At 42.4% G+C, this 24,659-nt stretch overlaps 1 protein-coding gene across 2 annotated transcripts in view; it reads left to right on the forward strand.

Annotated features, from left to right (window-relative positions):
• Positions 1-388: 388 nt before the first annotated feature.
• LOC130123592 (xenotropic and polytropic retrovirus receptor 1 homolog) overlaps positions 389-24,659 on the forward strand; it is a 43,896-nt gene continuing 19,625 nt past the window's right edge. For both annotated transcript variants that reach the window (XM_056292810.1, XM_056292811.1), the window contains exons 1-2: positions 389-878; positions 18,826-18,877. In XM_056292810.1, coding sequence (XP_056148785.1) covers positions 810-878; positions 18,826-18,877 — 121 coding nt within the window. In that variant the 5' untranslated portion in view covers positions 389-809. The remainder of the gene's footprint in view (positions 879-18,825; positions 18,878-24,659) is intronic.

Below are 24,659 nucleotides of genomic sequence, written 5' to 3' on the forward strand. Positions count from 1 at the left end.
AATTGATTGACGGATAGCTAGGCTGATTGATTAATGTCTATCGACGTAAATGTATATATTTTTTTCAATCTACCTGACTGAGTTTATCTATTTGCCTGTCTTTCCTGGCAACGTTTGATTCTGTATGTCTATTGCTGCCACTTGTGTGACTATCCTCACTTCTCATTCTCACCAGGTGCGTTTTAGAAGGCGGGCGAAGAGGACGGAGAGGCTGAGCACCGTCCATCTAATTTTCTTTCCCTTTTTTTTACATTTTCTGTCCATCCGATTTTTTCCCCACACGGGGACAACGCAACGCCTACGTCACCGCCTCCCAATGGTGGCGACCGCCTGTAGAAAACAGCAGAGGCAGAAAGGACAGAGGAAGAGGCGCGGGCACACACAGGCAGCGGCTTAAGCGGCGGAGGGGGGGCATAGTTATCGCCAACAGACCGTGTATTTTACTAAGCTACTCAGCACCATTTTATCTCCAGCGATGTGACCGAGTTGTCACATCGACGAGTGTTTTTAAAAAAAGAAAAGAAACAGCGACATACGTGCCTGTATAGAAAGACTAGGTCGATGAAGAGAGAGAGAGAGAGAAAAAGGGCACGTCTGTGTATCCATGACCGAACCGATCCTGCCATAATCTCCATATGAGAGAGCGTCGGCGGGTCGCCTCGGCCAAATCTGCCGCTGACAATTTTGTCTCAGTAAAGCAGTTTGGTTGTCTAGTTTAGGTTGGATGTTGGTTGTTTTTTTGTTTGTTTGTTTGTTTTTGTTTTTATCATCTTAACCAGCCGAGAGGGGGGCCCGCCGAAAACGTCGGGATGAAATTCACCGAGCATCTCTCAGCGCACATCACCCCGGAATGGAGAAAACAGTACATCCAGTATGAGGTACATTCAAACTGCGGCGTTAGCCGCTAGATCGCTGGCTAGCTAACGGCTAACTGAGGCTAAAGCTAGCGGTGTAGCCTAAATTTCAGCCCAGTGGTTCTTGTTTATGTTCAATTTCTCATCACTTGTAGGTGATGTACTGTTTTGCTGTGTAACATGAAATTGAATACAAATACTCGTTCGGCGGATGTTTGTTGATGTTATGCACATGCGAGGAGACATTCTAAGGAATTTGACGCTAGCTCAGTTAGTCGTTAAAGTAGACATTTATCTTCGTTATCGGTGACATCTCAATACAACACAAGCTAGGGTTAGCTAGGTAAGCGGTCAACTTGGCTTCGTTCCCTGGCTGCTCGGAACCTGTTTCGGAGACAAGGCGTTTGGCTGAGTCATCATTTATTTTGCTAATTTTGATGCCTGTGTTAACCCCTCTGTCTGTCCCAAACTGCTGACAAAGCTGTAACGCGTTCCTGGTTTTTAGCGTGAGGCAGGATGGGGTCAGAGAGTCCAAACAGGCGAGAAAGAGGTTGTGTTAACTCAGGCCAAAGCTGCAACCTTTGATACATCAATGCCTTTTAAGATTTTCACTTCACCCAGCTATGTAACCAGTCTTCCAGTTCATTGACTGTTCAGGAATGTAGCTGCACATACACTTACTGAGCATTCATAGTACACTTGCCCATTAGTCAAATTGCCACTGAATGAGGGATTAAGTCATAAAATGTTCTGATTACTGTATATCCAATGCCACTCTGCAGTTTAACTGCCACTGATGTTGTTACTATGCTGATGAATCTGAGACGATAAGTTTTCTTATCAGTCTTATTGAATACCATATCTTGTCAATAATTGCTCTGCTGGAACACAGAAGGTTCGCTCTGTTAAGGAAAGCTGTTCATGTCAAAAATTAATATACACTGAGGATGATGGACAGCGAGACTGTCTTTTTCACTGCTGACTTCTCTGCAGTGTAATTGGGAATCCCCATGTGAGCCAGTAGAACTGAATGACAGCTTTTGGTTGTGGGTCTTCATCTGCCTCTACTTTAGTATAGGTAGTCATGTTGTAGGTAGTCATGCATGCAAAAACGATAGCATGAGCAAATCTGAGAAACTTTAATATTGTACACAGTAACCATTGTACTTACTGTGTGTGTGCTTGTGTTTGTATGATGTGTATTTTTGTACCTACAAGGAATGTGACTAGGTCATTATAAGGAACATATACTACCCCGTGACCCTGAGAGCAGGATAAGCGGTTTGGATAAAGGATGGATGGGTGGGTGGGTGGATACTACTCAAGATAAAAATCCAAGGAGGAAAAACAAAAATGATCGAATATCTAGAAAAGAGCCCTTGTTATGAAATAGTGTGCTCCAATGTTACCTTACAAGTTATTAAGCTCTCATGGCAGGAATGCATTGTGCAGTATCGGCTCTAATTGGTAATAATAGGGCATCAGAATAATGTTTAGAGGATCTTAATCAAATGTAATGTTGTTATTTGCATCGTTACTTTTCTTATGTAATTATGTGTTTTTGTAAGTTGTAAAGTTAACCTACTTATCTTATAGGAGATGTCTTATTTCACATAAGCTATTCGCTTAAGCCTGGAATGGCAGGAATGCAGCAGCAATATTTCTACCTCGTTGGTCTCTGTCTCTCTCTCTCCCCCTTTCTCTTCCATCCTGCACCGTGCAGCACTACCTGCATTGTTCGGTGACGGTTGTTGCAGTATTCTCACAAGTCGCAGCCTATGCCAGTCACATATATCGGTTCAGCACTGTAGGACTGCGGTATGGTCCTTTCCCAAGTCAAGAATCATAGTTCCTCATCATATCAAAGCATTCCTACTTGTAAACATTGTTACAGAGATTTGTAACTTTTTTCCCTTTTTAAAGATTTTATTTGTTGCATTTTATTTATTCAGATATGTATTCATTTTGCTGTGCTGTCATTGCCAGAATTCCTGCTTATTAGCTGGAAGGCCTAAAGAAACATCAGCCATGTCCTCTGTACTTTTGACTCTTTGGTTCAGCTCTGTGTACTTTGCAGTAGAGCTGAATTGAGATGGCTGGTAGATTCACCCCCCCACACACACTCCCAATCTCCTATAGAGTAATGGGTGCAGTATTAGACCAGCCTGTCACCCTCACTAGCGCCAAGCAGTAGATGACCCCATGTCAGTCCCATTAATTAAACGAAGTACCACCAGAACAAGTTGCCTGTATTGAATATGAAAGGTTCTTAAATGTAATCCAATAACATCATTCAATTAGCACCATTTTAATTACCCTGGTCCTAATCAAGAAAATGATTGATACAGTTCTCTTTACTTTTTCATTACTTGTCTCTGACAATATGAAGTGGACTGCAGTTTGTTTTCCTTCCCTGTCAGTTGTAGTACAAAGCTCAGTTTTAGCTTGTTGTTCTTACTCAGCTGTAAATCTGGCCTTGGGCCCAGTTATTTTTTCATGCCGACGCATTCTTGTGATGGTGTGCGACCCAGTCAGACCCATGCTTGTAATGTTTTCAGATCCAGCAGATCCATGCTGACTGAGTTTCTTTCCATGTGTGTTGTGTTTTCTCAGGCAGCTGGGTTCAGGTCAGATGCATAGCAGGGCAGTTGGCTAAATAGAGATCTACCACAAAGCTTTATAATAGGATTTAGACTGGTTTGTGTATTTCATTTTTTTTTCCACAACTGCAGTTTGGGTCAGATCCTATACCTTTTTCTTGAACATCGCATAAATAAATCTGAACCATTTTGAAAGCGAAGAGCTTAGAAATCTGCAACTATGATGGAGGCCTCTGTTATGAATTGGTTATGGAAAAACAAATTTTACCTGTAAAGCATACATAAAATTATTGATTGACATTGACTGCACCACTGTTATTGAAAATTATTAAAATTATTGTTCACAAAACATGAGGTTTTAAATTTTTACTCAGACACCAACATTTCTGAATGTATAAAAAACAAAAATAGACCGAAATCCATAACCGAATTCACACATAACCCATTCATTACCATACACTAATTTACACTAACCTCTACATAGCATAATTTTCACAAATAGTTTTCACAAATGACACACAGTGTGCCATTTTGGTTTTCTGAACAGGGTTCATGGCTGCCACTTCTACTAAAGAACAGTCAAGTCAATTTTATTTGTATAGCCCAATATCACAAATCACAACAGTCAAATATGTCTTCTATTTCTTAAGCTTAGAAAAGTCATAATGCTGGTTGGTTGGACCAATCCTGTTTCTGTTGAGATTGTAAAATAGTTAGTGAAGTCTCAGCTGCCCAAGACTAATTGCAATCAGTACGATTGTTTTGTATAGAAATATAGGTCTATCATCTTTCATTGAATGTACTCTTTAATTTATTAAAAAGATGAATTAAGTGATCATATTGCATATCTCATGCCTTCTTTCACACCCACCCAATCCATTTCCAGTAATGCATAACCTGCAACCATCTAGTCTGCCCAGACCACATCTCTCCTAAACTGGCTCATCACGAGGGAGCATTAAAGCTGGGGTAGGCAACTTTGGAGAAACTAGCAAGAGTAAGCTAGATTTTGAAAGTATCCAACTGAAAAAGTCCCAGCCCCTCCTTTCAGGCCTCCCTCCAAAGCAGTTCCCCAAAAACATGTTCATGCCTGACTACTGCTGGAGGACCAGTCAGTCCACAAGAGCACATTGGGGAGAGGGGTGCAGTGCATTGTTTTCATCACTAACTGTCAACTACCTACTACTTTACCCAACCTCTTTTTGGTCGCAGCCTTTTCTACTTCTTTCGTTTCTTGCTTTGTTTAGTAGTGCAAGCTGTTGTAGGTAAAGGTGGAACTGGAAATTTTGGCTGCATTTTCTCTGCCATTCAGTCTTCCAAGGCCTTGTGGAAGACTGATCACGCACAATGATTGCATGGGCACAGTGTGTGCTAGGCCTGTCAGATAGCATTTGAAATTCGAATGTACATTCGAATTATGGTAATAATATTCGAATTTGAATATGAAAATATGAAATTCGATTTTTTGTAATATATTTTTTTAATATATTTTTCCCCCTTATTAATATTATTATTATTAATGCACACACGTTTAAATGGAAATAAATGATGGTTTCGTGAAACGTATTTTATGAAAATAAGCATAGCCTACATCCGTAGTAAAACCGGAAATTAAAAAGCTCTTGTCAGTTCCCACGCCGAACGGGCGGGCTCATAGAACACAGGAAATGGCGGAATCCGAGAAGAACGTTGGCTGTGACCCAAGCGCTAGCACTAGCACTAGCACATCTCCTGCGAGAGTCATTCATACTCCACAACATCTGAGAAGTTACGTATGGAAATTCTTTGGGTTTTGGGCTGTTAATGGGAAAATCGAAGAGAGAATATATCCACACCTCGGGAAGATGGCTCAGAGATACCTCGCCGTGCCAGGGACATCCGTGCGCTCTGAGCGTGTCTTTTCTGATGCGGGAAACATAGTCACCAAAAAAAGGAGCGCTCTCGAGTCTGAACACGTGGACGCTTTGGTTTTTCTCGCAAACCACTATTAGCACAACTTCTTATACTACTACAGTGAGTAGGACTCTTGATTTTATTTTTTTAAGCCCCGTGGGTCATGGATAATTTACTATGCCTATGTTACTTACGGTAAATTCGTTAACACCATCTGGCCTTTTCCTAGTCAGATTTATTTTACTTGTATGTTACTTAGAGTAGGCCCTAGTTAACATCATCTGGCCTTTTCCTAGTCAGATTTATTTTATGTTTAGGGGTGCTCAACAACAGTTTTTGGACTAATATGTGCGGACAATGTGCTGGAGTTGTATGTTGTCATAAATATGCTGTTAATAAAAACACGGGCTACAATAGACTTACTCTCTCTGTATTGATTTTTGGGGGTGATATGCAAATTCAAGGTATTCGAATGCCATTCGAACCTCAGTGTGTAATATTCGTTATTCGTTCGAGGCCTATTTTTGGCATTCGTTCACAGCTCTAGTGTGTGCAGGTAGGCGGGTAGGTATATAGACAGATAGGCCAGCCAATCATTTCATGTGGACCAAATGAAATCATTGGACGGGCTTATTACAGGCGTGCGACAGATACCGGACTTTTTGTTTGTTTGTTTTGTCAGAGCATTTTCGCCTTTTCAGACTGCAGGCAAACCAGGTGGTTTCTCAAATCAGATAGTTAAGACCAACTGTCCGTACTGTTATTTGCAACTGATCAGATCGGATTTGTGTGTCCAGACATCACCAACCTATCTGCATGGGTTGCTGTGGTGACAATGTAGGTGTGAGTAACTACGTACGCTGGTGATGCAGTTTACCAACGCAGAAGCATGAGAAATGGAGGTCCAGAAGGGGAGGTTTTACATTACAATACAGGAGACAGTGGAAAAAGCTAAAAACAATTTTGCCTACAAAAGAAAAGATTCAGTTGTCACCAGGTTGAGGTTTGGGCATTGTGGGTTTAGGAGTGCGCTGGCCCTGATTGGGAAAGACTCGGATGGCAAATGTGAGTGCGGAGGGCCGGAGGCTCAGAGACAGTAAAAAACATCCTCATCCAGTGCAAGAATTACTCACTTAAAAGAAGGAAGCTGTTGAAAGATGTGGAGAAACTGTTTTTATTCTGTGCACTTTACTGAACCTGGATAATCGGACTAAAATAAAGAAACTGATGGAATATCTGAACATTATTGGACTATATCCACGAGTTTCCTGGGGGGGGTCACTGGGGAAACGATTATGGGTAATACTTCCAGTGTTCGGCAGAAGCAGTATCACAGACCGGCGGCAGATTTGCCTGAAGAAGTGTTAGCTATTGCTGTTCGTGTTTAAAAAAAGATGATAAAAGTTGCTAACCTACATGTAAAATGTTGTTACGGAGCTCGTGGACAGCATGTGCTGTTCGTGGTTGTACGTACAACCACGTAAGCAGTAGGCTACTTTAATGTTGTAGCTGGTCGAGGTGGCACTAAGTATAGTATAGTATAAAATGTAAATACTCAAGTAACGTATAAGTACCTCAAAACTACTCAAGCACAGTACTTGACTTCATGTACATAGTTGTAAGATTTGAGGTTGTGTGCCACGACCACAACAACATTAAGAAGGGAATTGAAGCAGTGAATTGATTGAAGTACAGTACAATTTTCGGTTCAGTAAATTTATTTGTAAAAATATCGCAATAAAATCATGTCTTTTCATGTCATTCCTTTACTGACCTTCCACAGAATTGCTGATGCATGACTACAAGAGCATCCTGGCCCTGCAATACATGAGCAACCCGCTGTCTGTATGTCACCTGTCACTGATGCTAGCACCCAAGCCTTATGATGAGATACAGGCAGGCTCTGACTCAGCTCCATGTCTGCTTTTCGGTAGACAAGGTCGTTTCCAACATCCTTAAATAACACCGGCCTACTTTATTGCTGTGTAGGTATTGGTATGTCTCTGAGCTTTTAAATTGCTCATCACTTTGCCATCACAGGCAACGGACTCAACAAAATAGCTAAAAATGCTACTGTATACGAGGCCACTTCTTCATGTCATTTTCCCAACCATCTATTACAGACGGAAAAGGCATTCTTACTTCATCCTTTTTGAACTCCGTGAGGTTGTATTCCCACATCATTAGCTAATTTGGCTGGCTAGATCTTCATGAATGAATGAGACGCCGTACAAATCGCTCTAAGAAAGGTGGTTAGCGTACCGTTGCCAAGTAAAATGCCGGTTCCGGTTCAGTGACAGGACGCGCCGGAAGTCATGCCCATAATTTACGCAAGGTATCATGGGGGCTAGGAATAAGATGGATAACAAAATATAAATAACTGTCGAAAGGATCAGCAATAACAAACAGTAGAGAGCAGTAATATGACATTATAGCATCTAATTTGCCAAAGAAGAGGAAATGGAGCGCCATCATCTTGCCCTCCAAACAAACAAACAATCGCACTGTCAAGTCGCAGTGCAGAACTCCTCTATCGCACCAGAAGAACTCAGTGACCGAGGAGGCTGGTATACATTGGGATGTTCCGTACTGTAGTCATGGCGGGCACTCTGGATTTGATGTCGTAGTGTGTGGCGTTACAGGTGACGCAAAAGACAGATTGAAATCTAATTTGGGCGGCCAAGAGCATCCAGACTGAGACGCATCTATAGAAGTCTGATTGGAATCACAGTTTTGGGGGGGGGCGGGGATTTTTTGACCCCCCCCCCCTTTGTCTCCCCAATTGTACTTGTTGGCCAATTACCCCACTCGTCCGAGCCGTCCTGGTCACTGCTCCATTCCCTCTGCCGAGCCGGGGAGGGCTGCAAACTACCACATGCTTCCTCCGATACATGTGGAGTCGCCAGCTGCTTCTTTTTCACCTGACAGTGAGGAGTTTCACCAGAGAGATGTAGCGCGTAGGAGGATCACGCTATTCCCCCCAGTTCCCCCTCCCCCCGAACAGGCACTCCGACCGACCAGAGGATGCGCTAGTGCAGCGACCAAGACACACACCCACATTTCGGCTTCCCACCCGCAGACACAGCCAGTTGTGTCTGTAGGGACACCCAACCAAGCTGGAGGTAAAATGGGGACGTGAACTGGTGATCCCCCTGTTGATTAGCAGCGGAATTAGACCACCACCTGGACACCCTGGAATCGCATTTCTAGCCACCTCCAAATGTGGTTTAGATCCGAGCTGCAAAAATCACATTTCATGTGGTTTTTAGCAATACAGACTTTCACCACTGGTTTATGCTTAGGCAGCTGTTGTTCTTCTCTCTTGGATCGGTTGGTGCACTGTTTGAGCGTCTTCCTGGCTTTGACAAACACCAAGTTAGGATAACCACACTTAACCAGGAACTGTTTAATGTGGGATTTCTCCCTTTTCCCGGTAGCTGTGTCAGTGGGGACTGTCAGTTTGGTGGTATAGCGTCCTGATGACTCCTAGTTTGTGCTCCAGTGGATGATGAGATTCAAACCTTAAGTACTGATCAGGATGGCACAACACAGGAGAGCTAACACGTCAGGCCAGGACTCCACAGTCTACACCCATCTACAGGCCAGTGGCCAAGGATGAGAATGTGCACATCCTTGATGGGGAGAAACGCTGGTTTGAATGGGGAGTTAAAGAGGCCGTCTATTTGAATAGGGCATGATCATCCCTGAACCGGGGGGGTAAGAGTACAACTGTTGCCATCTTACAATGCTGTAATTGCAAACATTCCCCAGTGCTCTGTGAATAGTACACATGCCCATTGTAACTCTAATTAATGCTCACGGCAGTTTGCATATGAAACCGATCGTTGGTTTCAGTCATCATGCAAGTAAGGGTGGGATACCTGCAGTCAGTTTAGGGCTCTGACACACCAAGCCGATGGTCGGCCAATGTCAGGCCGTCTGTGACCCTTGTTATTGCAGTGTGTCCCGCACTGTCGGCACTAGTTGAACCCCTGTCGGCAGCTTTTCGGCTGATTCAGCATGTTGAATCGCGGAGCGAGAGCGATCACGCTGATTGGCTGTTCAGCTTAGCGAATCAGCGCTAAACTAGCGAATCAGCCGTCGGCTGTAGTCTTTCCGGTGTGTTCTTTTTGTCCCAGATGGCAGGCGACGTGAGGCTGCGACGCAACAGTCGGCCTTCGTCGCCGCTAGTCGGTTTGGTGTGTTTGGGCCCTTAGACTGCAGAGCTCACTTAGATGAGTGATGAAATGTTTCTGTCAATAAATGTTGTGTCCAGATGAACTGATCCAATTTTCTTTGGTTTATGTATAATATTTCTGTTGTACTCAGAAGTTGATGTGCAATTTATAATCTAGATCATAAATGTTTAGCAGGTTACAGATTTGGGTTGATTTAACAATTTTGTCTCTCATAGACAGATGTTTATTTACAAGTGCTATGTGCAAAGTGCCATTTAAACAATAGTGTACAAATTATAATTGTGATTTGAGCCTATAAAATATTGGCTAGCTCACACCAGGCGAAGAGGGGATTTCTGTATTTCCACCAAAGCGTTTTTCCTTTTAAGTTCGTGATTTTTGAGAACGACTACAAAACAGGATATATTTGGATTTTGGTTATTTTGCTATGGAAAAGACAGCTAATTGACACGGTGGCGAACTGTAGCTCATTGACTGGTTAGCTTGTTGCAGCATCAAATTCGGCGTCAAGGACAGTTTTTATTAAAGTTATTTTCGACAAAAAGGATGTGGGTAGTAAGAGTGACACAGATGATTGAGTGTTTGTTCATGGGAAGATGGTTTGTTGATGGTGGCTGATTTCTGTTGGAAGAGTGTACAGGAAAACCAAGGGAACAATGGGGGTGAATCAGCAGACTTACTTGCAGTCACAGGTCCAATCTTGCTGGCATTTTGCAGCAGCAACATCCTTGTCCCTCCTTGTAAGGTTTCAGTTTAATTTACCAGGGGATGCATGATGGCAGGAGTGACGTTACCCGTGGGCTACCGACCAACGACTGTAAAGGTCTTGGTTTCATTATTAATGAACAGTGACTGTGGAGCAGATGAGGAGAGTGTTGTAGAAAAAGTTAAACCACCATACGTCGAACATCTGATTTAAACGTGTGGGGTTATTTGAGCAGTGCTTCCCTAATATTAATTTAGCAATGTGATTTCTACAGATGGAAAATACACAGCATCCCCCAAAATATTACCTACATTTATTTTAGCTGCATTTTATTATATGAAATGTCATTTCGTTTTTTTATTCATCATAAGCTCGGTATGCCCAATGTATTTGCTCAAAGCTTCAATTTTTCACTTTAAAATTCACGTTCTTTCCAAAGCAGCGTTTGCCAATACACTTCCTTCTTATTGCTGCTAGTTTTCTGAAGCAAAAACACAGCTAATTACCAACGTGTTGCCTCCTTTAGTTTAGGCAGCATCTCAAACTGTGCCTTTCTATTCTGTAACATCACAGTTGGCTAGTGGTCTTCTGTTTGGCGCTGGCATCTCCTAACGTAAATTGAATGTGCGCAGAGTGTTTGACTAACACCATACACTTCATTATATATACAATGAATCATGGTCGTGATTCATAAACACATTTCACTGCCTGTGAGACCTGCCAGAAAGCCTCATTACATTCAGGAAATATGGCACATATCTCAGGAAATACTTGAGCTATGTTGATGAATTAAAGGTTTTCTATGAAGTTGTGCATGCATACAATCAGAATCAGAAATACTATTCATCCCCAAGGGGAAATTAGGTAATAGGAGAATATTGAATTTTGTTTAAACTTGGGGCACACTTCACAATTTAAATGCTAATTATAGCCGTAGTTTAGTGATCATGATTGATTTTCATGATCCAAGTCTCCACTAGTTAGGGGCCAATGATCATGCTGTATATAAAAGTTCCGGATTATGATCTTTGTCGTCTTGAATCTGGCCAGTTCCTGATTGTTTGTTTGATTTTTGCTTTTCCTCTTTCAGGCTCGAGTCTAGAGAAGTCTGATGCGAGTTGGTTAACAGTGCAATATAGAGAATAAAAATGGAAAACCTCACATAAAACCTACAAATAATTAGCCTCAAGGACTGTCTTTTTAATTTCGATTCCTTTACTTCATTGTTTGGCTCCGTTTACACGTGAGGCCTCTTGTCATTTTGTCCACTCCAGTAGTGACGAAACAAATCTCTGCTCCAACCCTCTCTGCATGCAGAGTTTATTATTTCCAGTGTTGTTGCATGCCTTCCCATGTGTTTTGCATTATATTTGGCGATTCATCCTGCACTTTATCTTGTTTTGCTTTCCCTTGTGTTACAGCCATGTCAGAAAAAGAAAGTTAACGGGTTAAACCAGTACTCTCTGTTTTTGGTTCTGCTGTGTAGAGCCTGTTTTTTTCACAAGATCGTAGGCTTGTTTGCAGTCTTTGATTCCAGTTATCACAAAGAATGGGTTCCTCAGTCTAACTCAAAGTCTGTGTGTGCACTTCTACTTCAAATACCTGTATTTAAGGGATGGAAATACTCTGAGCTTCGTCTTAAGTTGCTGTGTCACTAGTAAAGTGTGGCTAGCCGTATTTCATCAGAACAATCAAGACAGGTTCAAATTGTTCTTGAGTCAGGCCACGCATCTTCCATTTATTTTGATTTGGAACTCCTTTTTACTGTTGACACAGTAGCCTATATTTCACCTACCTGTAAACTGCACTTAAGAGCAGGAAGTCCTGTCGCCTTGCAGGGCAAAAAAACCCCAATCTGCTGCGGGTGAAGCAAAGCAAGATAAAGTAAAAAAAAACTGAGTCCTTTTACTTTATTGGAAGCATGCTTTGTGACTGTTTTTTAAATTGAACATATTAAGATGTGTTACTGTACTGCTTATGGTTTTAAACGCTTAAATTTCCCCCCCTTGACTATTAAAGCTCAGTAAGAAGAGTCAGCCTAGTGGTAAGCTTCTCAATACAGAACGGTCTCTGGAGGTTTGATCTGCACAAATCTTAAGGTTGTCTAACATTTTAATGAGATCCGGGTACAAAGTGAACCTCTCCTTTAACGAAGGCCATAGCTTACTTAGTGTCTGGTGCATCTTGGGTAAATCCCATATCCATGTCAAATGTCTATGGAAGACATGTCCTCATGATAGACTACTTCAGTTTTGCAGTGTATGCAGACAACTATATTCCCTTTTTATTTTTATCTTGAATTGCTTTCAGACTTTGTTGCTGGGCCCTCTCCCGCCCGTGTTTTTTGCCTGCTCCACCTAATTGCCATATTATAGAGTATTCACAAATGAAAATGCTTTCGGGGTTTTTTTTCCAGTTCAGCTATTTTTGTAACTTGAGGACTCACTTCAACCCTAGCAACTATTGGCGGCTAGCGTTTTGGGAGGTGAAGGATGACATATGACACAAGAAGACAGAGTCTGTGTGGGTGGGTGTGCATGTACGTCACATGTAATGGTATAAAATGGAGAGTAAGAGGAAAGGTGATACGCAGAGGACAACGTAGAACAAACCTAACAGGAAACCAACCCCATCGTGCATCAGCCAAAGTGACAGATAGAGTCACAAGTTAACCAGTCATAGACATGAATTATTATTAGCATAGCATGGGTCTTTTGGTCAACTATCTGCCAGTATTTGATGATTAACTTACTAGATATAGCTGTCCTCTACCAACAGATGTCTAGAGGTGGGTCTTCATTTCATCCATGTTACAAAGGTCACGACCCAGATCTTATCCCACAATTGGTAGAGTGCATACCACAAACCAGCCATAAGAAAGTGTTCATTATTGTCAGCATAGAGATAATTTTTTCCCAGTACCTGCAGTTATTGTTTGGTTGCGTGCAGGCTTGTTTTTTTCCTTTCCTTTTTTTTTTTTTTACATATGTGTATGTAAGAGGTTATTTTACTTGGGTAAAGCTGACTTCAGCATAATGCGGTCATGGAAGAGGGACACCAGCTGCATTAGTCCCATCACCTGAGTACAGCCGCCCGAGCGGGGCGGGCTGAAATATGCCAGTTAGTGTCAAAGGGGTGAGAGGAGACCAAAAAGGAACTAAAAAAGATGAGACAAGAAGGGTAAGAAAGCAAGAAATACCCATTTCAAACACAAGGACGAGCCCGGTTTAAGGCCGAATGCTTCTTTGAAAAATATGAAATGGAGACTGGGAAATCTGGATGAAAAGAGTTTGATGCGTTGTCAGATCACACGAGAGAGAATGTGAAGAGAGAGAATGAGGGAAGGCCGTGGTAGAGTTGAGGAAGATAAAGGATCAGAGAGAGGGGGGGGGGGTGAATGAGAGTGGAAAAGAGGTAGAGATTTAGAGGTAAGAAGGACATGGAAGATGAGGATTGAGCGTTTATGGCTCTTGCTGCCACCTGACTGGTATTAGATGGATCAGAAACCCACAGGCATCTCGCACGTACGCACACTGCAGCCAGACATACACCTGCTGACATACACACACTTAGACACACACTGCTCCTGACTTTTCCTTGGGCATGGGAACTCGACACGGGGCATCTCATGTGGAGGGGTAACAGCATTGTTAACAGCTGCATAAAATAGCCTTTTCCCCCGCGTGTTGACCATTTATCTGATGTCTTGGTGGGCTGCTGACCTTGTTATAAGGATGCAGACATTACAAGGGGAAGTGATGTGACGGTATGCCGATTCGGAAGGAAGGCGAGAAATATTCCGACGCCCTGTGTAATGGGGACTGAGCTTCTTTTTTTTTTAAATGCTCGCTCATATTTTGATTCTGGATTAAAAACAGCAAGTCAGGCATGCAGTTTGCGTCATCGGTGCAGCACGAAGTATAACGTCACTGTACTAAAAAAAAAAAAAAAAAAAAAAACAGCAACTGACAAACGTGTCTCCAAAAAGCAGGCTGCTCTGGGGGAAGTCGAACCTAAACAACACAATTTCATTACGTTTGCTTGGTCTCATGGTCATCAGCCGCTGTATTCTGGGACAATAAATAGGTCATCTGAATTAACAGAAATGTTTAAATGAACGGGATGGGGGGGTTTCTACAGGACATAGGAACATAATCCACTTATGAGTCATATAATCCTTCTGACAGTTTTGTGTCAAGATATATAATGTTGTTTTTCTCCTTTTTGGGTAAGGGTAAGGGTAGGGAACAGAGTGAGGGATGGAGGGAGAGGAATGTATAAACGAGATTAGGCAAAGGAGAGGGGGGCAAGGGGAGAGACTAGAGGTATAACATGGCTTCGGGGGGAATAATACTGGAAAGAAATAGAGAGAGAAACACAGTCGGTACATTTTGGGTGAAACGTGAAGAGGGCGAGAGTGGGGGCATCGCGTTGAATTCCACCAGAAACCATTCCCATGCTCAGCTCTGATCTCCTGTCCAGTTTTCCATCCATCTTAAAAAAAAAAAATCATATAGGCAGGTTGCTGCACTCTTTTTTTAGAAGGGAGAGAGGGGCCAAAAAATTAGCTGAAAAGATGGGGAGAGAGAGAGAGATGTAGAAGAGAATAAAGACGGAGAGGGTTATGGTCATACCATTGCAGTCAGTGGAGTCACACACACATGAGCACACACACACATTCATACAAACCGCTGAACGCTTCTGTACATAGTTGGTTGTTCCACAGGCTTATGGTTGGCTGATGTGGGATGACAGACCTGCCTGTGGTGACTGGGTAATCGCTTTAAGTGTGTGTGTGCACGCCGTGCATGCGAGAAAGAGGGAGAAGTTCAAGGACAGAGCGAGAGGAACAAGTGGGAAATGGAGATGGGGGGGGGGGGAGAATATAATCAGAGGTGGAGCAGGGGGCGTGACGGAGAGGAGTAGGGTAATCAGAAAGAATAAGCAGCGACTGTTCTGTTTATAAGGTTGGGGGGGGGCTGCGGTCAGTTGAGTCTGATGAAGTCACATGGATGAGTGATGAAGCGTTTCTCCCAATAAACGTTGTGTCCAGATGAACCGATTCAACTTTCCGGGATAAGCAGCATAGTCTTCTGTCCTGATGTGCTGTGTGCTTTGTTTTGGAAACTTACGCCTTAGCACATGCTGAGCTAGCTTACAAACAAAACATAAGCTCTCTCTCTCTCTCACACACACACACACACACACACACACACACACACACACACACACACACACACACACACACACACACACATACATGCACACACACAGCACCGGCACTCACATTAGCAGAAGTGTGGGAAAATGTGTGGTTTTGTTTAACAGGAACATTTTGCGGTTATCTGAAATCACTTATTTGTGTGTCGGTGTGTATGTATTTATGTGTGTTGCATGTGTGCATGGAGTGCTGACCATTGACAGTGGCATGACTTTATGTCAGCGAACGAAGCACTCTGTCATACTGTCATTTTTTGGGGGGGGGGTATCCCCCCCTTTTTTTCTCCCCAATTGCACATGGCCAATTACCCCACTCTTCTGAGCCGTCCTGGTCGCTGCTCCACCCCCTCTGCCGTTCCAGGGAGGGCTGCAGACTACCACATGCCTCCTCCGATACATGTGGAATCACCAGCTGCTTCTTTTCACCTGACAGTGAGGAGTTTCGCCAGGGGGACGTAGCGCATGGGAGGATCACGCTATTCCCCCAGTTCCCCCTCTCCCCTGAGTGGGCACCCCGACCGACGAGAGGAGGCGCTAGTGCAGCGATTAAGACACATACCCACATCCGGCTTCCCACCCACAGACACGGCCAATTGTGTCTGTAGGGACACCCAACCAAGCCGAAGGTAACATGGGGATTTGAACCGGTGATCCCCATGTTGGTAGGCAACGGAATAGACCGCTACATTACCTGGACGCCCATACTGTCATATTTAAACAAACCACACCCACCGCGTGGTCTTCCAAGTGTTGTTTAAACATTAGGAGAACACAATAAACAACCAAAGTATGGATCATACATTTTTGCTTGGCTCCAAAACAGCCGTTACTTTTCAAGCTCAGTCTTCAAACCTCCGATAGATGCAGTGGATTTTCCAGATAGTTTCAATGTGGGGGGTTCATACTTTGCTCCAGGATGTCAAAAAATGTGTTATGTTACGCTTGCTGCATCAAGAGAAATCTATACCATTCTTGGTGACGTTCAGTGAAGAGATGAAGAAAGGCATGTTATGGCTGTGGTCAGTCATTGAAAGCAGCAGTTTAATTTTTACAGGAAGAAGGCAGGTAACTTTCTATAAAATGTGCAACATCCCTTGAAAATGGCAACACAAATTAGATAAAAGGATGTTGCAAACATATATATATATATATATATATATATATACTTTTTTTTTACCTCAGACAAAACTTTGTACTTGAGCTAGGACTATCTTGTAAGAGTTTTAGTATATAGGGAGTTGGTGATAATGGTATGTGAATGTGTCTATGGTAGGTTTTCACTTGGTTTCATGTTTTGACAGTCTATTCAGTCCTCAGCTTACTGTCCACAGTTTAAATGTTGCCCTCTGACTGTCAGAGGTTTACATAGAGACAGGAGAGCAGACCTGGGAGTCCATCTCCTGTGTGTGTGTGTGTGTGTGTGTGTGTGAGAGAGAGATCGGAGCTGTTTTATTTGAAAAATATTGGGGGGAAAAGATCAGGACTGGACCTGCTGGGAGTGTTGGTGGGTCACATAGAAATCATAACACAGTGGTCACACACATTCCCATGCTTGATTAGTGTACCCCCCCCCCCCGGCATTCAAGACAAAATCAAATTCTTTTTTTATTTTTTATTATTGATTTTAAGATGCCGGTTTTGAAACTATACCCCTCTCCCTAGTTCCAGTCACATCTGTTTAACTTGTTGTTACTGTACATGTACTTGGGAGTGCGTTGTCTTTTCTGTGTGTGTGCGTGCACACATGTGGTTGTATATGTCTCTGTGCCTGTCTACAAGACGATTTTGCCGCATCCAAGAACCATTATATGCTGACAAGCCAGAGAGAGGGAGTCATCTTTCTGCCATATTATTTCTGATCTGTACCTTTATGCTGTTGGACATGCCGGCAGCTTAGTTGTTGTTGTGGTGGTGGTGGTGGTGGTGGTGGTGTTGTTGTTTTTGTTGTCGTGGCCTTGTTTGAACATGCTTGCTGGCTGACCGAGTAGGCTGTTGCATGACCTTGACTTAATCTTGTCTCAGTCCTCCGCTCCGCTTAGGCTGCTCGGCTGGCTAGCGCATAGTGTGGACATTGTTGTCTTGTGCTCTCTTGGCACTCTGAAGCTTAGACTGACTGACTCTTCTACTAGCTAACCCCAGCAGAGAGACACAGAATGAAAGAGGGTTACTGTGCTGCTGTCCTTCTGGCACTTAGAGAGAGAGAGAGAGAGAGAGAGAGAGAGAGAGAGAGAGAGCGAGAGAGAGGGAGGGAGGGAGGGAGAGAGAGAATGACTGTCCTCTACTATCAACACAGCCTGGCTGTGGAATGGACTGCACATATACTGACCAAGACAAACAAAGAGGGGCAGAGAGGCACTTGACTGCGTGACAGGCTGACTGCGTGCACTGTCCACAATAGAGCAATTTAAATTGAACAGTTGAGAGGGAAAGAATTGAAGCGTGGGACTGCTCACAGACTAGCGTGCTAATTCTCTACTTGTTGGCTAACATGCCCTTTAGCCAGGCAGTGAACCCATAGCTGCCGCAGGGGTGCGACACAGAAGCAATGTATTTTTCCACCTAAATGCAAAATTGGCTCGTCATTTCTTCCTTAAAGGGGCCTTGCACAATAGGTCAGTGGTCCGTCGTATTCACAGACGAGCACACGTCCACAACTGCAGGCAAAACGTGTTGAATAGAAGCTGTGTGGCTTTAATGTTACAAGTTTATGTGGTATATGTAACACACACAGACTTTTTGTGAATGTACTTGTCTTTGAATGTGCATTCACTGAACAGTAAGCTTGTCTATAATTGAAGGAGAATCACTGCGTTTGCAGTAAGAAAATAAATAGTAAGAACTGCAGGGCTTTTAGTTAAGAAACAGGATCAGCGGAAAGTGGTTTATCGTGTATTATTTGACTTGATGCTTTGAGGCCTGGAATGAAAGGTACAGCTGGCAAGACTAAATGACAATCCTGCACCATCATCTTTTCCCTCAGTGGCATTATTTCTTTGTAAAATTGTTACCAATACCCGTTATTTCATGTGTAATATTAATAAACAACTTTAAAACACAAAACAGCTGGCCGATGGTTGAATAACCCTTTTTTTATCATTGCTATGAAAGACATTAAAATGTATGCAACACTTTTGTCCTCTTTCAAAGTCACAGAAGATAGAATATTGATGAAATTGGCACCTCTGGATAGTCAGAATCAAGGATTGTCAAAGGCATGACATGAAATGTTCTCACTGTAGACTCGTCTTTTGGCAAAGTGAGAGGGTGAAGTTAGACCCACTTGTCTTATGCTCATCCTGCCGTAATTCTTATCCTAGTCTCACACTCTCGATTGTCTTTTTCTCTCCTCTCAGGCTTTCAAAGAGATGCTGTATGCTGCTCAGGACCAGGCCCCATCTATCGAAGGTAAGTGTTACACATGCACACGCACACACATTATGTTTATTATTAGCCAGCTGATGACCTCTGACTCCTTTTCCACAGCCACAGAGTCATTAAGGGAACAAAGATAACGTCTAGAAACGGTTGTGTGTGTGGGGGGGGGGGGCAGAGAGAGAGAAGCAAATTAGTGTGAGAGTAACAAGAAAAGGTTATTCTTTATAGTTTTTGATCATTTACGTGCACATGTACTTCGTGTACATGGTAATGTCATGTTTCTAGTGTGGCACATATATTATTAGAAATTGGATATGTTCCGTTGAACTGCCATCAATACTTAACACGAGACATGCAGGTTAGTAATGGATGCTGTTGATTGTCAAGGGGTTCCCATTTCAATCTGTGGCACCAACAGTGTCTCGTACTACTGATGTGGATGTGTATAGGTACCGATTATCCATGAACAAGAACAATGCTAATGATAAATTGTTATCATCTCCTTGTTATATTTTAGAATAGTCAATATCCATAGCAGTTTTATCTTCAACCTACCACCCATGTAATGTCTTGACGCTTGGCCCTCCCATCTCATGCACACACAGTCCATTCAGTCCTATTACTGGATAAGAGCTTGTAACTCTGTGATGTTCTTATGGGCCAGAGGGTTTCGGTAAATACCATGTACTCAAGACAGTATGAGGTTTGCTTTGACCGATTAACATGTACCTCTGCCAACTGCCTGGGTGCATGTTTGTTTGTTTGTCTTGTCAGTTTTGATTAGGGCCTATTCAAACCCTCTAACCTAGTTTGTACACGCACACACACACATGCAGGACCCGGGGGCATGCAGTTTGTCTACTGAACCACTCAGGCAGGTATTGTCTTATATTAGGGTTTGGCGGTTTAGCATCTTTAATCAAGCTCATGTCAAACAGACTATAGTGGCTTCAGAAAGTTACCCCCCTACCCCGCTGCGCGAAAGAACAGAATTTATTTTTTTGTTCTCTTGCTCTGTATGCTGTGATAAAGGCACTTAAAAAATGAAATGCAAGTTAATATTCTAAGAACAGTACTCTTCTCAGCAGCTGGGGAAAGCAGGGACATAATTCACATGGATCTACATATTCAGCTGCACATTGACATCTTTCAGTGTAAAATTATGATCCTGAAGATTGTCATTTTTGCTTACTCACTCACAACTTACTGTCACCCATGGTAATGTAGGTACTCAAACTGGTGTTTGACCAATCTAAATCTGAGATTCATTTGAAATGAAACCGTTGCCAATGCTGTAAGTTCAGCACCCTTCCAAGTACCCAACATATTATCACCTGCCTTATTCTTCCACATTTGGCTGCAATAGTAAAGACATGTTATGTGTTGTATTGTATTAGCCTAATTTTTTTTATGGCAGTGATGGAAAGCATGGAAAAGGACATTTGTTTACGTGTTAATCTTTTAATTATTTTAAATGCACTCACAAAACAATATGTGCACAAATGAATTCCGTTCCTGATGTTATGCATGAACTTTGCTGCCAGTCAGAGAGCCTCAGGTTACAGCACCGCAAACAAGCTTTCCTCCCAAGTGTTGTGTGTTTTTGCTGTACAGATACGTTGCATGCCCAGGTTAATCTTTCAGTCAGTCACTATGCCTCAATAGCCCTCTCCATTTTTAAAATGATACGTACTGAGTGATGCTGAGGGAAGGGTGTTGTAGGATTCCCCAACTCCTGATAAAGCCAGCAGGGAGACACTCATCACAGTGGGCAGACAGGGGCAATACTTTATACAAATCCTACAAACCTGGCTGGACCAAGGGTCCCTGCTGTATTAAACTGGGTAATGGAAATGAGGGCGTCAGGGTAGCATAGCGGTCTATTTCATTGCCTACCAACACGGGGATCCCGGTTCGAATCCCCGTGTTGCCTCTGGCTTGTTTGGGCATCCCTACAGACACAATTGGCTGTGTCTGCAGGTGGGAAGCCAGATGTGGGTATGTGTCCTGGTCACTGCACTGGTGCCTCCTCTGGTCGGTCGAGGCGCCTGTTCAAGGGCGAGGGGGAACTGGGGGGAATAGCATGATCCTCCACGTGCTACATCCCCTGATGAAACTTCTCACTGTCGGATGAAAAGAACGGCACATGTATTGGAGGAGACGTGTTAGTCTGCAGCCCTCCCCGGAGCGGCAGAGGGGGTGGAGCAGTGACCTGGACGGCTCGGAAGAGTGGGGTAATTGGCCGTATACAACCGAGGAGAAAAAGGATTAAAAAAAAGTCACAAAAAAAAAAAGAAAATGGAAATGAACTCTAGCCACCAACCCAAATAACTGTTTCAGCTGTTATTTTGGGTTTTTCTTTTTATTATTGTCGTTGACCTTACCAGTCGGTTTGAGAGCAAACCAACATTTTGTTTGGTCATTTTTGCTGTTATAAAACGCATCTGTGCATCAATAACTAAAAGAAGTTAACCCTTCCCTGGAGCACATATGTTTTAATCACACTATGGTTTGAAGTCCAGCTCGTGAATTGAGAATACACAACGCCCACACCTCGCCTGTCCTTAATAGTTAACAGTGACGATCTAAAGTATTCATGTCAGGGGAAAAAAAGCTATTTCAGTTGACCTCGAGTAAGAATAGTTTAAGTTGACTCAGTCCGAGTCAGCTAAGATCATTTGGGCTAAGTTTGAGTGATGGAGGATCAGTCTGAGGGTCAACATGTGGTTTAGTTGTTACAGATAACAGCTGTTCCTGGTTCAGTTTGGGTTGGATCCAGCCTCAGACTAAAATAGACAATGTATGTTGAACACATTAACGAAGAAAAACATTTAGCTAGCTGAGTGCATAGATTGTTTCTGGCCAGAATTTGATTTTGATATATTATTGTCTTAGATATTATATCAAAAAGATGTTAGAAATTGGTATTATTTTCAAAACTGTTAGAAATTTACCCAGAAATGTTCTCTCATTCTAAATCTAATTGATTTTCCCAGAAGGAAAGTCGGTTGTTATTGTCATCTGAGGACGGTACAGTTATGATGGAAAATCTTCATTCTCCTTTTGAACTTTATCAAAACTTAAAAGGTCTAAAAAGTCCATTATTTGCTCTTTGAAAGCCATTATTGTAGTCGCTGGAACGTCTAATTTTTCAGACATTATTTCTGGTAAAATTGTACACTATTTTACCATAAACATCATTTTGGGACTCGGAAGTCAGTTTTTTGTTTCAATTTGCTTTCATGACATTTAAAGATCAGCGAGAAGGATTAACATTAAAGAAAAGTCCCAAAATCCAATGATTCAAACTCACACAGACCAAGTGTGGCTTAGTCCTCTGAGCCGGGGTTTCTCAACCTTGACTTCCTACTGTCAGACTGACCTGGCGATCACATAATGAGCCGTGACAAGCCCATTATTGGCTGACAGAATGACAGGGAAGGGCAGCTGCTGTGGACAAGTAGTTATTTAATTACTGGGTGTTTTCCTCACATCATGACGATATTGTCTGAGTAAACAACAGTCATCGAAAAATGAGCAATCCGTTAAATATTTTTCCAGCTATCTGCCCACCCGTTGCTGTCCAATGCTCAAAGGCTATGGCTGTCATTGAATTACATACACCTTTTACATCATAGATTTAATCACTAACAGTGGAAATTTTATTATGTAGACCTGCAGTTTGTTGACACCTCCCGACTTTCAGCTAAGATGGTTGCGCTGTCACAAAATGGAACCCCATGACTATTGTGCACATTTTAATAGTGGTTGCCTATATGTTATAAAACCAGGGCTGAATGATCAAATACTGCTACCTACTTTGTTTAGGATCAGTTTTCAGTTGCGCATTTAACGTTAATTTAAAATATTGCCCTGTAATTGTCATTATGTGATCTCTTTACCTTCTTTGGTCACCAAATTAAGAGGATGCCACATCCAAATATGATGACTGCCATTTTAAAATGCTTTTACCATTGTGGAACTAGCCAGATAGTTTCTCCTTGTAAACAGTTTGCCATATGTCCATATAGACATATTTGGTTCTGTTTCATCAGACAGTGTATACCCTAGTTATTGACCTATGATTCAAAAGGCTAGTCATGATATGCTGTGAGGCAGTGAGGTCAATGCATCAATACGGTGTAATTTTCCCAACGTAGAGCACTGGGTGACTGACCTAGCTACGGTGGCAATCTCCCACATTATTTTCATAGAGGCTATTTACATACCCTGTATGATTCACTGGCTGTTATATGTTAATTTTTGTTTGACTAATAGATTAATCCACTAGGCCATTGCCAGTCATGTACTGACTTATTGTCCTACTTTGTTTCTGTTTTTTTTTTTTTTAATCGGTCTATTTCAGAATCTGTTTATGTTAAGAATTTTCCATGACTCCTGTTCCACTTAGAGATACAGCCAAAGACAAAAACAAGTGTCTAGAGCATGTCAGATATCATATACACTGACCAGCAACTGTTCTGTAAAAATGTCCTGCATGCGAAATGTCTGGGAATTCACCCCCACAACCACCACCACCACACCCCAAATATCCATTATTTTGTGCTTTTTCACAACAGCTACAACAGTTATAAGACTTGTCTGGATGGTTTTGACAGATACTATGTTAGATACAGCAGTAGACTCCTCAAAGGACATCGAGGAAATGTGCAGGTGATCCAGACAGTCGTGTGCCTGAAAGAAACTATAAGGCAAGAGATAGATTCGCAGCTTCAACAAGTTGGGAATCCTGCCACAAGTGATGACTGGTCTTTACTGTTGGCGAGAACGGGACAAGTGGTGGCTGTCACAGGCGAGGAATTCAGTCCAGCTTCCAAAATGGGCCTTCGGTAACACCACTAAACAACCCTCCCCCCACACTGTGATTGGACTGTTGATTACGTTGAATTATAGGCAGGCTTACCACACAGTCTGTTCAGAAATGCAATACACGGTCTCGAAACAGAGAAATATATTGACGTGCTTTGCACTCAGTTGTCATCTTTGTACCTTTGAGAGTGAAATGCAATACCTATGTGGATTTCATTCACAGGTTTGGATTGGATTTCAAAGTGACAGCAAAACCGCATCTCATTGCATGAAAATAAGTATCGCCACACTTGTATTTCAGTGTGCGTTTTGCTCTCACTTGTGGCATCGTAACTGCTTGCATATGCTGGAAAACAATTGTGTTGCATTTCAACATGTTAGATCATGTCAGTTGCATTTCTCATAGGCACTTATTGTCAGTTTTTTTTTTTATGGGAGCAAATGAGAATGTTGAATACACGGTAATTTTTACCTAGCTGATGTTTCACACTCTTTCTTTTTAGCTGATAGAGTAATAAGCATTTGTTTTATTTTAATTCGTTAAGGCATCTGGAATTTTGTTTGTTCCTTCACAGAGCTACTGAACACGTACAAGAAACCTTTAAAAGCAAAACTCCATTTCAAATCTTTATTTTTTTAAACAACGAATATGTTTTCCATCAGTCCAAATCATCAGGGAATGCTCTGCATTGCTACAGAGTACCTATGCTTTATGATGCGAATGCACACAATCTGATTTAAGACTTTTTTTTTTCTCTAACGCTAAATAAAATGATAAATTTCCCCTCTGCCCGTTCTTTATTCCCTCACTCTCACTCTCTCTCTCTTCCTCCCTATCCACGACTGAGGTATTGAATGACCTGTTTTGAAGTCCTGGTAAATGTTTTGGTCATCTACGAGTGCTCGTATAAAAGCAGAAGTTAAAACATCCCCTGAAAATTGCTGCAGGCGTAGAGCAGAGACAGATCTGCAGAAACAAAAT

Source organism: Lampris incognitus, chromosome 14 (genome assembly GCF_029633865.1).
Source record: "Lampris incognitus isolate fLamInc1 chromosome 14, fLamInc1.hap2, whole genome shotgun sequence".
Taxonomy (NCBI): Eukaryota; Metazoa; Chordata; class Actinopteri; order Lampriformes; family Lampridae; genus Lampris; species Lampris incognitus.